Below are 13,636 nucleotides of genomic sequence, written 5' to 3'. Positions count from 1 at the left end.
TAGAGTTGTTTTAAATTACAAAATACATTTGCTTTTATTGGTTAAAATAGTAACGTATTATCACTTATGTGTTTAAAATAGCATTCCACTTTTCGTATTTTCTATTACAATGTTGTAAAACTGAAAGTAAGATGCTTTAATAAACAAATCATTGGAAGCAGCTTGCTATTTTTAAATAAAAAAAATGTACTTAAAATTGGTTAAAATAGGCATCACTTTCATTATTTTATATTACAACCTTGTAGAGTTGAAAGTAAGATGCTATAATAAATAAATCAATGAAAGTAAGTTGCTATGTATCGGTTAGGATAAAATAGCAATGAAAAGTTTCAATTATGTGCTAAAAAAACATCCCACTTCCATTTTGCCCTATGACGATGTTATAAAATTGAAAGTAAGATGCTATAATAAGAAAATCAATGAAGATATATTGATAAATCACGAACATATCATAAAAACATAAAGCTAATACTAATACTATAAGTTTTTTAATAGACAACCACTCAAAAAGGATGCAAGTCAACTTTGACTTTTGCAGTCAAAAGCATCACCTTTCGAAACTTACAGAGAAAATACAAAAAAATGGCTAGTTGTGCTTTCATCATTTTTTTAATTTACCCACACCATTAAAGACTTGTACTTTTTGTTCCAAACCAAAAAGGCAACTTCTGACACCAATAACTATTATAGTCTAAAGTAAAATTATGACATTAATCCATAAAATAATGCATTTAGTAAAGATCAACTATTTAGTAAGCTTGATAACAGTACATGAAATATGACTTTTTGGGATTCAAAGTCTAAATAAATGTATTTTTCCATATAATCCTGAACTTTCAACCATCCTTTTTAATCTCTTACCAATAGAAACTCAAATTATTCATTGAACTTGTAAGATCTATATAAATACATACTTCATGACGTTTATGGATTTATTTTCATTATTCTTTTTGTTTTCTCAACTCTCACAAAATAGAAGGTTAATTGGTTTTACCTTAATTGATATAACAATCTATGTTAATTAAACTTATAAAATTTCCTTAGAAACCTTTTTGGAACAAACAAATTATAACCTAATAAGGCACAAAAAAGCAAATCAACATTAAATTGCACTCCATGCAATCCTACAACTTCCCAACCATCATTAGTACTGTCTATTGGAGCTAAAAAGCAAATCAAGATTAAAAGCACTCCAGGCAATTGCACTATTGATGTACTAAATCTAAAAAAAGGTGGTTAATTTGCTCAATAGGACTATCCATTATCTATTCTTTTTTAATTTTCCCCAAACAAAGAGGTAAAATGACCATTTTCTAAAATTCAACCTAAAAAAAATATCCACCATCTGTTGAGAAAACACTTTTTAACATCAGAGCATTCATTATCCACTTATCATGAAAAATCAATATCTCAATAGAATTGAACAGTTGATCAAAATTTTGAAGGAAAAAAAGATAATATGAAAATAGCATCAGACCGTCCTGTACCATGGTTGCCCAAATCACCAAGTAACCAACAGACTAAATGAAACCTGGAACCAAAAATTAGAAAAAGAGTAAATGTTGATGTTATGACTTTATCTTATAGCAAATGATGGAAAAACTCATATCAAATCCTTACAAGCCTAAATATTTGTATGCATATGACACAGAAGATAAGAGAAATCTGTTAATGAAAAACAGGCTTGAATGAAAAACAATCAAATATGGTGACAAAACACTTCAATTTTGATTTCAAATAATGAAACCACAATGATTAAGCATAAAAAAGGGCATAACTTCGATGAAATCCGTGAAAGAACTATGCATGTTAACTGAAATAAGATAACATTCAGGGAAAAATAGATTATACCCTTCAGTTATTGGGGTACCCTTTATTTACTTCTTTGGGATGATTCTTTCAATAAGCAAATTGCACAAACTATTTCCATTTCTACCCTTTTTCATCCCTGCATAACATCTCTAGAACCTGACATGAATAAAATAAAAAAAAAATCTAAATGTTTTATTGTTAATGGTACATGAAACATCTTTTACTTGCAATTAAAAAAAATAACTAAAGCAAGATACTCAAATCGAATGATAACAGATCTGAGAACCAACACTTACAAAAACATCCAGATGGTTCATTGAAAGCTATGAAATCTGTTCTTGAAGGAAACATTTTCTGATCAGAAATCAGAATACAAAAAACAAAACCTAGGAACCAACATTGTAGGAAAAACCTTTGCGTTTTTTATCCACAAAAAAAAACATCAATACCCTTACATATTAAAAACCCTAAAAGGAATTACACAAAAAAAACTCGTTATTACATGAAATTGATTGAAAACCAGGAAAAAAAATGAAGACCACGAACCTGGTTATAAAAAAACGACGGTTTCCGTACAAATTGAACCTAGTTCAAATAACACAAATCTATTTAGGGCTAAAAATCGAACTTGGTTCAAGATTTTGAACTAAATGAGAGAGAGAGAGAGAGAGAGAGAGAGAGAGAGATTGTCATCGATTTCGCTTCCCTCCTTTTAGCATCGTTTGTTTTTTGTTCTTGAGTAGGTTGTGATGATTGTTCGGTGGTGGCCTTGATGGATGGTTGTGATGGTGAAATAGCAGTTATAAAAGTGTAGCAGTCGTGCTGATCATGGCGGAGCAGGGGAGAGGCTGTTGGCGAAGACTTAGGGTTTGTTTAGATATGGGGAGCGAATTCCATCGATATGCACAAAAATATTCAAATCTTGAAATGAGATGAGGGTTTTCTGATGTGATAACCCTATCTTCGATGAATAGGGAACTACAAATAATCAATTATATTAGGAGATTTAATGTATATATGAAGCCCATCGAATTTTAAAATTGGAATGTATCAAGATTTATGAAATCTGGCTAATAAATATAATTCAAACTATTTTCCCTGATTTGTTTGGATAAACAATATCTGATCGGTAATTGAGGAATGTATGCAAATTTTGTGGGATTTGATTGATCTTAAGGTAGACTCAAAATGATCGGGAATGTAAAACATAAGGTGAACTAAAACATGACACGTGGTATGAAGGAGGTGTATAAAGAAGACATGTGGCTCTTTAAAGAGTCTTTTATTAGGAATATATATATATATATATATATATATATATATATATATATATATATATATATATATAATATTTATGTTTTTATTTTTAATAATGCATAAGCAAATGTTCATTAGAATAAATAAGGTTTTCTAACAATCAAACGTATAGTTTTGGGAAGACTTTTTATGTCTTTTTTTTTTTTTTGCAAAGAATGATTTAATTTGTAACCTTGCATGTTATTGTTTGTGTTTGAAGACATTCAGTGATTATAGTGTTTTATATTAATTCTGTTAGTTTTTTGTTGGTTAATATATTATTATGAGTTATTTTTCATAAAAGTTCAAAACTTTGTAACGGGGAAAAATCCCCGATTATCCATTGGGGATCCCCGATGCCCATTGGGGATGGGGATGGGGATAGATTTTTAATCCCCGATGAGGATGGTGTCGGGTATGGGGATGGGGAACACGAAACTCGGTATACCCGTATCCATTGCCATCCCTAGTCAAATAAGTGTGAATGTGTAATATATTAGATGATGCTCTAAAAAGACAAATTTGGTTAGCTTTTTTTTGATAATTTCACTGAAAAAGGTCTTGTACTGTAATTTCAAATACACATTTTCAAGGCGGACAACTTAAGCTTTTTTTCCTTTTTTTTTTTTAATAAATATAGTCAGGTAAAGGTGCACAACAGACGACACGAATCGGTTTTTTGAGAACCGGAACTGGTTTTGTTTTCAAAACATAACTGGTTAGAACTGAGCTGTCGGTTTGGAATCGATTTTTATAAAAATTCAGAATCAGTTATTTTCATGGTTTTCTAAACAAAACCGAACCGAACTTAAAAAACTGTTGTTTTTTTAACAAAATTCTACTTCCAAAAAGACTGAGCCAATTATAACTGAAATTTAAATCGATGTTTGTGCACTTCTATAGTCAGGAAATGAGTTATTTCTTAAATAGCCGTTCCCAAACCCGACCTTTGTCATTTTACAAATTGATTTTAGGCTTTTGATTATTTTAGGGAAAATGACTTAAAATAACAACTAATAACTCGAAATTTGCTTTTTAGGTCACTAAACTTTTATAGTTTTATTTGTATCCAATAAGGAAACCTATTTTTTATTTTGGTTTTAAATTACCAACGATTACAATTTTTATCGATTAAATGATCTAGAACACCATCATTATCTTATCCACATCTAACTAATAACCTATTATAGTCATTTTTCTCAAACCACATTTTCAACTACATAAATTTTTATCGATTAAAATAGCAAGGTTATAAAATAATATGAAGTTGCTAATGACTATCGTTTGTGGTTTGAAAAAAAGGATTACAGGTGACTTTTAGTTAGATGTGACAAGGGCAACGGCGATGTTCGTTTTTATTTTAATCGATGAAAATCGTAACCGCTAATATTTTAAAATCAAAATAAAAGTTGTTTTCCTTTTATTATTATTATTATTATTTTTATAAGCAATAATTTGTAGATAAAAGTTTATTAAAGTCAATGCATATCGACGGAAGGCAAACAGACAACAAGTTGCGCCGCTAGCCATTTCTGGATGACAAAACTAATTTTTTTGAAAACAAAATTTATGGATCTAAAAGATATAACATTAGAGTGCATGATCTGTTGGACTCTGTTAAGGAGTTCCACCGCCTCTGGTGTGAGAAACCAAAGGTATCAAAGGCAAAATGTATAAACACATGTTGATTTTTATGCATGCATTCTCGTGCTTTGCCACTTTTCACTCAGTGACTTTCAAAGCGGCATGCCCTGCTTTGAAACGCTACTCCTTAAATCGATGAGGTGAGACCCCAGCAAGATCCACACAAATGTGCTTCCCTCCTACCCATCCAAAAACAAAAATGTCAAGCCGACATGAGTGTGAATCTTCTATCCAACGGGTCCGTTAAAAAGTTCATTGACGCTTCTTTCTTCATGAAAACAGCAGCACGCCGACAAATATCAAATGAAATATCCTTAACCACATCATGTCGGTACTTTAAACCAGAAAACTCTACAATGAACCACATGTTCCTTACTGGATGCAATTAAAAGTTTAGTGACTTAACAGTACATTTCCTGTGTTATTGGTTGCAATTTAAGTTATTTTCCAATTATTTTATACCAGAAATCGGTTTACAATTATCCAACTGATTCGTTTGGCGTATCATCCAAACTGAACCCGTTTCAAAACCGGTCTACAAAAGATAGAAAATCCGGTTTACCCAACTTATTGCCCGTGGGTCTTTAATAAATGGGCCAATAGTGTCGTAGCTTGAACATGGGCCTTAATTTAACATACAGAAGCCTAAAGAAAAACCTCATTCTCAGTTTCTTAAATTAAAATGATGTCCTGACCTAAAACCCTAATCTTCTTCCCGTTGTTTCTCCTTTCATATTACGCCGATTCAGATATACGCCGAGGTACGCGTCTTCTCCTATATAGAATTTACATCTTACACTGATTCTGTATTTTATTTTATGATCATATTGAATTCTTAACGCCCGTTAAACTTTGCACATTATGAGTTGACATACGCCTGTGCATCTGATCTGATGCATTTCATGATTTGATTTTGATAGTTTTTGTTGATTTGAAGTGTTATAACCTGTGTTTTTCCTAAGATTCTGATGTATAGACAAATACTTACCCTAATTGATTATGTCGGTTTCAATGCCGAACTAACTTTAGAAAAGGTTTTTTTTTAATCAATTCATTCAATAGAATGCTCATGATAGGAATTATTAGCAAAGATTCTTAACGCGGATTTGATATAAAGCTGATGATTCAATGCATTTGAAGATGTTCGTTTTTTTTTGACAAAATCCTAACTGTTTAATCGATGTGAAACTAAGTGTAGGTGATGGCTCCAAAACAGCCAAACACAGGCCTGTTTGTTGGGTTGAACAAAGGTCATGTTGTCACCAAGAAGGAGTTGGCTCCTCGCCCATCTGATAGGAAAGGCGTAAGTACAAATTTCTTTATTGAAAATTTCTCAAAAATCTTGGCAGTATCGTTTGAGTCTTTGATTATGTATGGATCACATGTTCATGATGATTGAAAAAGTGGTATTTTTTGTGTAGAAAACAAGCAAAAGGTCACATTTTGTGAGGAATTTAATCCGTGAAGTAGCTGGATTTGCACCATATGAGAAGAGGATTACGGAGTTGCTGAAAGTTGGAAAAGACAAACGTGCCCTTAAGGTGGCCAAGAGAAAGTTGGGTACCCACAAGAGAGCAAAGAAGAAGAGAGAGGAGATGTCTAGTGTGCTTCGCAAGATGAGGTATTCTTTTCTTTTCTTTTTTTAGTTTCTGTTTAATTTGTACTAGTGTTAGTTGTTTAATGTTATCAACTTGTTTTTAATTTTTTGTAATTAATTGTAGGTCTGGTGGAGGTGCAGAGAAGAAGAAGTGAGAATTTTCTTAGCACAATTTTGTTAACTTTTTTTATTAATTAAAGTAAAACTTCAACTTAAGCTGCGATTGGGTGCCTTTGTACCATTTCTTTTGAAAATATCTGTCTTCTCTATTATACGATTTTGTTCCATTTTATGTAGTTCAAATTGTTAATGTGGAATGGTTACTATTCTTTTTTTCAAAAATTCATGATTTAAAAAAAACATTTATCAGAATTTTTTAGTGGTAGAGATTTCAAAGGCTATTTTCATCAAAAGAAAGCTTCATAATGCGTAAAAGAAGTCTTGAATCGAGCCACCAACTAGACCTGACAATTTCTGACATGAAGATACGAATTTGTGAGAGACACGACACGAATACCCCTTTAAAATTTGAGTTCTCATTGTATAATTGTATCGTGTCAAATTCGTGGCTAACACGTTTTCATGACACAAATTGCAAGGTCTACCACCAACTTTCAATACAACACCATCTTTGACCTCATCCACCCGGTTGTTTTATACCCTTAGATACCAATTCTTTTAAGTGAGGTGAGAGATAAAAAGAGTATATTTTCAATAACTTTATCGATCTGTCTTTGAACCTTTACATCTTTTTTCATTATTGTCTTAGAGCTTCTTGACCATTTTTTTAGCTTTCTTTTTTTTAAACAAATTTATTGGGTTATTGACATTACAACACATGTAACTTTTACGTTTTAAATGATCAATTAACTTTTGTACCTGTTAAACTATTAAACTAAAAAATTACTTGTCTAAAACACCATTTTGTTTAAAATTATCAGGTTACATTTGTTGATGTGTACATTAACTTCTTATAGTTAAAGGTTTTCATAGCCATATGGATGTCTACTAGAACTTTGACATTGAAGAACCATCATCTATCTCACCACCATCTTTCGCTTCCTCCCACTACCACCACCACCATCCATCTAGTGCAAAATCAAGATGAAAGGGGATGTACTTTTCAAGGTTTGACTATGGATGCCATCGATCATGTTGTGGGGTTTCTTGTTCGATGCATTTCCTTTGAGCTTCTTGTTGTTCTGATTTTGGGTGTTTATAGTTTTCAGGATTGGGGAAAAATGCGGGTTGTCTTCAAAATGAGATTTTGTTAGATGATGGAATATAAAGAGGATTGGTGGTCGGTTTTGTCTGTGAGGTCCTGTCGCCGCCGGGGAAAAAGCTTTAGCATTTGCAGGTGAGTGGACGAAGAGTTTTGTTCGACGATCAATGTTTAAGGTTTAGTGGTGAATTTACCGGCATCGTGCTACCATTTTACCTTTTTTTTCTCAAATTTATTTAAGTAATTAATATATTGAATTTAGAAACTTAATGATTATTTATATAATGATTTTGCATTGGATGGATGGATGGTGGCGATGGTAGTGGGAGGAAACAAAAGGTGGTGGTGAGATTGATGATGGTTCTTCATTGTAAAACTCCATGTGGCATCCACATGGCTATGAAAACCTTTGACTATAAGAAGTCAATGTACACATAAACAAATGTAACTTGAAATCCTGATAATTTTAAAAAAAATGGTGTTTTAGACAGGTAATGTTTGAGTTTAATGGTTTGACAGGTATAAAAGAAAGTTAAATGGTCATTTAAAACCAAACGTAAAATTTTCATGTTCTATTATGTTTAATAACCCATTTATTTTTATTCCTAAATCTAAATATGTATCTAATGAGATTTGAACCGATGGAGGACAATATTGGATATCACTGAGTTAGAAACTAGTTGTTTCTTCTATTTAAAACTGTTTTTGAGCATTGCCCCATGTGGACTCGACATGTGACTCATCACGAACAAGTACCTTGATACCTTGATTTTTCCCATTGGGCCTGAGCATCTTCTACGAATTTCACTTGCTTTCTTGCCTTTTCAGCCTATCTTCTGCCCAATATCTTCATAAAATAAATATAGGATAAAATAAATATAGAAGAATCATGTTTTATCAATAAGATAAAAGTTCTTCTTAGACCATCCATACCAATAGTCTCTAAGTTATGCCAGATCATTGTTTGCAATAAACACGTACGTCAATGCAATTTCAAGGCTCTTTCAAATTATTGATCAAACTAAATATATCAAGTAACTTAATTATTGACATTTGTCTATTCTAAAGGATGGTCTCGGTATAATTAGGTTGCAAGTCTTATTGCAGTTGCAAGTTTACAATTACGTCATTTAACCTATGTGACACTTTGCAAATTTATTGAGAGCACCAATGTGGGTGCTGTGACAATCCCTTAGCTGACCTACAACCCGCTGCCATTATCATTGCCAAACCATCCATAAAAGGCATCGAGAAAAAATTTCAAACTCGTCCGTTGTTTAGACGTATTATCTATGGATATCGAAGAACAATGAATTGAATGGTCTAGCCTGTGAACACGCATCCGTAAAAAGGATATAAAAGGATGGATATTTCTTGCAACTGCAACCGAATGCCAATTAGCTCCGACTAGTCCTTTGTTCTCGGTAATCATTTTTCAGAAATTGATGTACTTTTTCGATTTTCTACCTGAAATTGCTCCATTGTTGCAAGAAGCTCATAACTAATAGTTTAGCCTTTTGGTAACTAATGTTTTTACTTTTTAGTTTATGAAATATGAAACTGCAATTAACAAAGACTTAGGGCGATTTATATATTTAAAATCAAACATTGAGGGCCGTTTATGTCATATGTCTATTCAAGAAGAAAATGTCTTGGTGTACATTGTTTTGACTTATATATAATATATCGTACATATATATAGATAGTCGACAATCGACATTGAAAAATGGCACACGATAGATTTGCACCTAAAACCTACGAGGCGATTTAATAACTGGAGCGAATCTTGATTTTTCCGGTAGCCTCGCAAAGCAGCCAATCATGACTTCTTTTTAGTGTCTCCCAATTGCCGCCGTTCGCATCTCCCGGCGGCAACCTTCCATTTCAATCCACTTTTCAATACAATCAATGGCGGTGGCCCTGCTTTTCTTCTGAGGTATTACTCACTTCGTATTGATTTCAAGTTCATAGTCTCGTTGTTGTATCCTTTCGTATTATTATATATCGCTTCGGGTTCTCTACCGAAATTCAAGTTTCTATTGTTTTAAGAAGTAATTATTTCCAATTTCATCTTAATTTATCTACCATCCGCTCCGTTTCCCGTTTCGTTTACAAAACATTGCGTATTGATAACGCTCTTCATCTGAATCGGTTTTATGCTTTTTACAATTACCCTAATAATTTTCGAATGAGGGCTGAACCTTGTATTGATATTAATTGACTGCAATGTGTGCTTATTTTATGTTCAGGTTTTAGCATAACCAGTTTCAAATTCTAGGCTAGACATTAATGATAATGTGATAGTCTTCTAGGCTAGACATTAATGATAATGTGATAGTCTAGGCCAACCTTTGTAACTTGTTTTGAAATAATTAGATGTATTATTTGATTATTATTTGTTTATGCTTAATTAATATAATTTAATGAATTAACGATAAAAATAAGCGTCAAAAAATAAATGTTAGACGAACCTGATATTTATTGGGCTGATCTTATGATTGGGTTAGCCCACGTTTATTTGAGTCTGTTTAATAAGGCCTATGCCATTTGCCCATGTGACTTGTTAATCCATTTTACCAGGTCATGTCTTCTTATCTTATCTTTCTTGTGTTGAACAGAGAATTAGGGATATGGTAGTTTGTTTGATTTTTTTAGCTTTTTCTGGTTTTGTTTATGTGTAATGGCTATTTAAAGCCTCTTAGCCCTTGAATAAATTATCTGAAGTTTTGTGAGTCAAATCAACTTGTTATCACTTGTATTCAACAAGTGGTATCAGAGCACAATCCCATTCACAAGAATACTCAACAGATCGTTGCTATGGGGGAAGAAACAAGACAGTTTCATGGTCCCAGTGTACCTAAGTTCGACGGAGAATACGATCATTGGAGCATGGTAATGGAAACTCTTCTCCGATCAAAAGAATATTGGCAAGTAGTAGACGAGGGGTACCAGGCCAGGGGAGCAGGCAACATCGACTCAACAAAAAAATTATGAGGAAAAGCTTAAAGACCTAAAAGCCTGCAATTATTTGTTCCAATCAATAGACAAATCGATTTTAAAGACAATCCAACAGAAGCAAACATCTAAACAGATATGGGATGCTATGAGGCTTAAATACCAGGGTAATGCTAGGGTAAAGCGAGCTCAACTGCAATGACTCCGTAGAGACTTCGAGACGTTGGAGAAACAGCAACCGATTACCTTGGACGTGTCATGATCATTTCGAATGATATGTGGAATGCTGGTGAAGATATGATTGATGTGAAAATTGTAAAAAAAAGTACTGAGAACCATGCGAGAAAGTTTCAACTTCGTGGTCTGTACGATAGAAGAATCAAGGGATCTTGATACCATGACAGTAGATGAACTTCAAAGCACATTGCTGATCCATGAACAAAAAATCAGAAGAAAGGTGAACGATGAACAAGTCCTAAAAGTTGAAAGCGATCAAAATACAGGATGTGGAAGAGGTCGAGGTAGAGGAAACTCAAACAGAGGCAGAGGACGTGGCCAAGGAAGATCCTAAAACGAGAACAGACCAACATTTGACAAGTCTCAGATTGAATGTTACAAATGCCACCAATTAGGGCATTTCCAATATGAATGTCCAAATGATATCTGAGAGGTAAACTATGCAGAATTTGAAGATAATGAAGAAATTTTATTGATGACTTCTGTTGATATTGAGGAATACGAAAAGGAAACCAAAATGTTAAATGCAACAATGAAAGGGGGTAAGCATGATAAGGAGGCATTTTGGTTTCTGGACTCAGCTTGCTTAAATCATATGACAAGAGTCAAAGAGTGGTTCATTCATATTGATGAGACATATCAACACAAGGTCAGACTAGGAAATGACCACAAGTTGGAAGTCAAAGGAAAGGGTGATGTCCGTATCATTGTGAATGGTATGACACAGGTGATAACAAATGTCTACTATGTACCATTAGTAACATCAAACCACATGTGTGTTAGACAACTTCAAGAAAAATCCTTAACTTTTGTCATTCAAGGTGGTATTTGTATGGTCTTCATCCTCAAAAGGGTTTGATCATATCACCCAACATGACAAAGAACAGGATGTTTCCCTTGTATGTTTCATTTCAACCTCAACAATTGGAATGTCTACAAGTTAGAGATGATTCAAAGACCTAACTTTGGCATAAGAGATTTGGATACGTCAACCACAAGACACTTAGGACCATGTTGTACAAACAAATGGTGAAAGCACTGCCCTCAGTCGTTGAAAAGCATGTTGTATGTGAAATTTGTGCTATTGGAAAACAACACAGGGAGGTGTAACGCCTGTGTTTCCGGGTTTGCCATTTTTAGCAATGTAATAGTCTAGGTTAACCTTTGTAACCCATTTTGAAATAATAGAAATATATTATTTGAGTATTATGTGTTTTGTGCTTAATTGCTTAATTATGTGGTTTGATTAATTAAGAATAAAAATAAGCGTCAAAATTTAAGTGTAAAATAAACTTGATATCTTTGGACAATGTTGTAGTAGTTGAAACGAGGTTTCCGAATATATATAGAACGCCCAAATCTGACTTCGTATGAAGAAGTTATGATTTATCGAAGTTTCGGCTCAGCGGTGTGCAACCCGAAATACTCGATTTGAGATCGAGCGGTTTTTAGCCGAAGCAATCTAAACGAGGATCGAAGGTCTCGTTGTTGGTATCGAAGCGATGAAAAGTTAGGCGAGAACGGACGTCAAACGAAGAAGTTATGAATTTATAACGAAGTTTTTCTGTCCCGGCCTATTAAAAATAGATAATAAAAATAAAGTTAAAATTAGCCGACGGAGTCTAAACGAAAGTTGTAGAGCGTAGTCTCACCTTCGCGTGGATATAAAGAACGTCGAAAACGGAGTTCGTATGAAGAAGTTATGAATTTCCGAAGATTATTAAATAATTTGTATTTAAATTTAATCTTTAATTCGGATGATTATCCGAAGGAGTCACCGATCTGATCCGAAGTACGCCCCGCGTACTCGTGTATGCCCGCGTACACCGAGGGATGTCGACACTCGCACTCGAGCACTTCGGATACGTAAGCAGTGACGATTTCGGAGCAGTACGCCCCGCGTACTCCGAGGCTCCAGCCTCCTATAAATAGGATGCGAGGGCAGCCGAGTTCTTTTGCATTTTTCTCTCTTCTCTCTCCCGTTTTGCATCGATTTGCGTGCCAGAAATACCCCGAAGCCCCGGTATTATTCTCGAGCCCCGAAGCGAGTCCCGAGATCCCAAAGATCCCGAGAAGTGCGATTCCCAAGCCGAAGCTCTGTCCGCGAGAAGTTCGATTTTTTGTGAAGATCTTCCAGATCTGCTGAGGATTACTACTTCTGCAAGTCGTAGTTATGTCTGATCATCTTCTGATCAAGTGAGTGTATACTACCTTTCATAAACACGATAATAATACAAGTATGGTTTGAGTGTATTAAGTATATTGTTGTTTATAGGTGTGAGTGTGTGGTCACTTTCTTCAAACGCATAATTATAAAGTATTTTATACGAAGTACGTGTTATGTGTATATTTTGTGTTATATGTGTGAATGTATATTCACTCTCTTCTATCTCATAGATATGATTTATTCTCTATGAAATACGTGTTATGTGTGTGTGCCTCATCTGTTTTGTGAAATATGTATTGATTAAAGCATGCTATACAGGTTTTCAAAACTATGTATAAAAATGTATATTTTATCTACTAATATGTTGGGTAGAACATGGGTAGATAGTTGGTGTGTAATAAACAGATGAGAGGCCTCGTTGTTGTTTGATTTAGTCATCTAGCGGAGTTTAGATGACGACCACAGACTTTTCTAGATAGTCTTGTGGAAACGTTAGCAGGTTCGCCACCTGTAGGTGTTAATGAACTTGGGTGTTCATTCGCTGTACTCCATCCCCCTCATGGTTGCCTTATTTGACTTATATTGCTGAGGAACCCCCGAAGCATGTGTTGTCGCTCCGATGAAATATTCTTAGACTAGTTCCCTTATGTTAGTTGTCTTAGGGACATAAAGTGAGAATAACGGGAATGGGTAATTGGGTTATTGT

The 13,636-nt window shown here is 34.0% G+C and overlaps 2 protein-coding genes across 3 annotated transcripts; both read left to right on the top strand.

Moving 5' to 3' along the window:
* Positions 1 to 5,369: 5,369 nt before the first annotated feature.
* Positions 5,370 to 6,621, top strand: LOC145092089 (large ribosomal subunit protein eL36y-like). 2 transcript variants are annotated; one of them, XM_079029983.1, is made up of 4 exons: positions 5,370 to 5,513; positions 5,951 to 6,055; positions 6,174 to 6,373; positions 6,474 to 6,621. In XM_079029983.1, the coding sequence occupies exons 2-4, from the start codon at positions 5,954 to 5,956 to the stop codon at positions 6,502 to 6,504; spliced, it is 333 nt and encodes a 110-aa protein (XP_078886109.1). In that variant the 5' UTR covers positions 5,370 to 5,513; positions 5,951 to 5,953; the 3' UTR covers positions 6,505 to 6,621. The 2 variants fall into 2 exon arrangements, with proteins under 2 accessions (XP_078886109.1, XP_078886110.1); XM_079029984.1 differs by having other exon boundaries at positions 5,409 to 5,513; positions 5,946 to 6,055.
* Positions 6,622 to 10,863: 4,242 nt separating this feature from the next.
* Positions 10,864 to 11,622, top strand: LOC145095186 (uncharacterized). Its single transcript, XM_079033111.1, has 2 exons — positions 10,864 to 11,047; positions 11,210 to 11,622. The coding sequence occupies exons 1-2, from the start codon at positions 10,864 to 10,866 to the stop codon at positions 11,620 to 11,622; spliced, it is 597 nt and encodes a 198-aa protein (XP_078889237.1).
* Positions 11,623 to 13,636: the final 2,014 nt, after the last annotated feature.

The sequence above is a fragment of the Lactuca serriola genome, chromosome 3 (genome assembly GCF_051521515.1).
Source record: "Lactuca serriola cultivar US96UC23 chromosome 3, Lser_US96UC23_V15, whole genome shotgun sequence".
NCBI classification, from domain to species: domain Eukaryota; kingdom Viridiplantae; phylum Streptophyta; class Magnoliopsida; order Asterales; family Asteraceae; genus Lactuca; species Lactuca serriola.
This window is presented reverse-complemented; position numbering and strand designations above follow the sequence as displayed.

Bases quoted from the DNA above. Each gene is read 5' to 3' on its own strand.
- LOC145092089 (XM_079029983.1), top strand. From the start codon at position 5,954: ATGGCTCCAAAACAGCCAAACACAGGCCTGTTTGTTGGGTTGAACAAA. The intron at 6,056-6,173 runs GTAAGTACAAAT...TTTTTTGTGTAG, and splicing joins GCCCATCTGATAGGAAAGGC to AAAACAAGCAAAAGGTCACA. The intron at 6,374-6,473 runs GTATTCTTTTCT...AATTAATTGTAG, and splicing joins AGTGTGCTTCGCAAGATGAG to GTCTGGTGGAGGTGCAGAGA.
- LOC145095186 (XM_079033111.1), top strand. From the start codon at position 10,864: ATGCGAGAAAGTTTCAACTTCGTGGTCTGTACGATAGAAGAATCAAGG. The intron at 11,048-11,209 runs GTAGAGGAAACT...TAAACTATGCAG, and splicing joins AGGATGTGGAAGAGGTCGAG to AATTTGAAGATAATGAAGAA.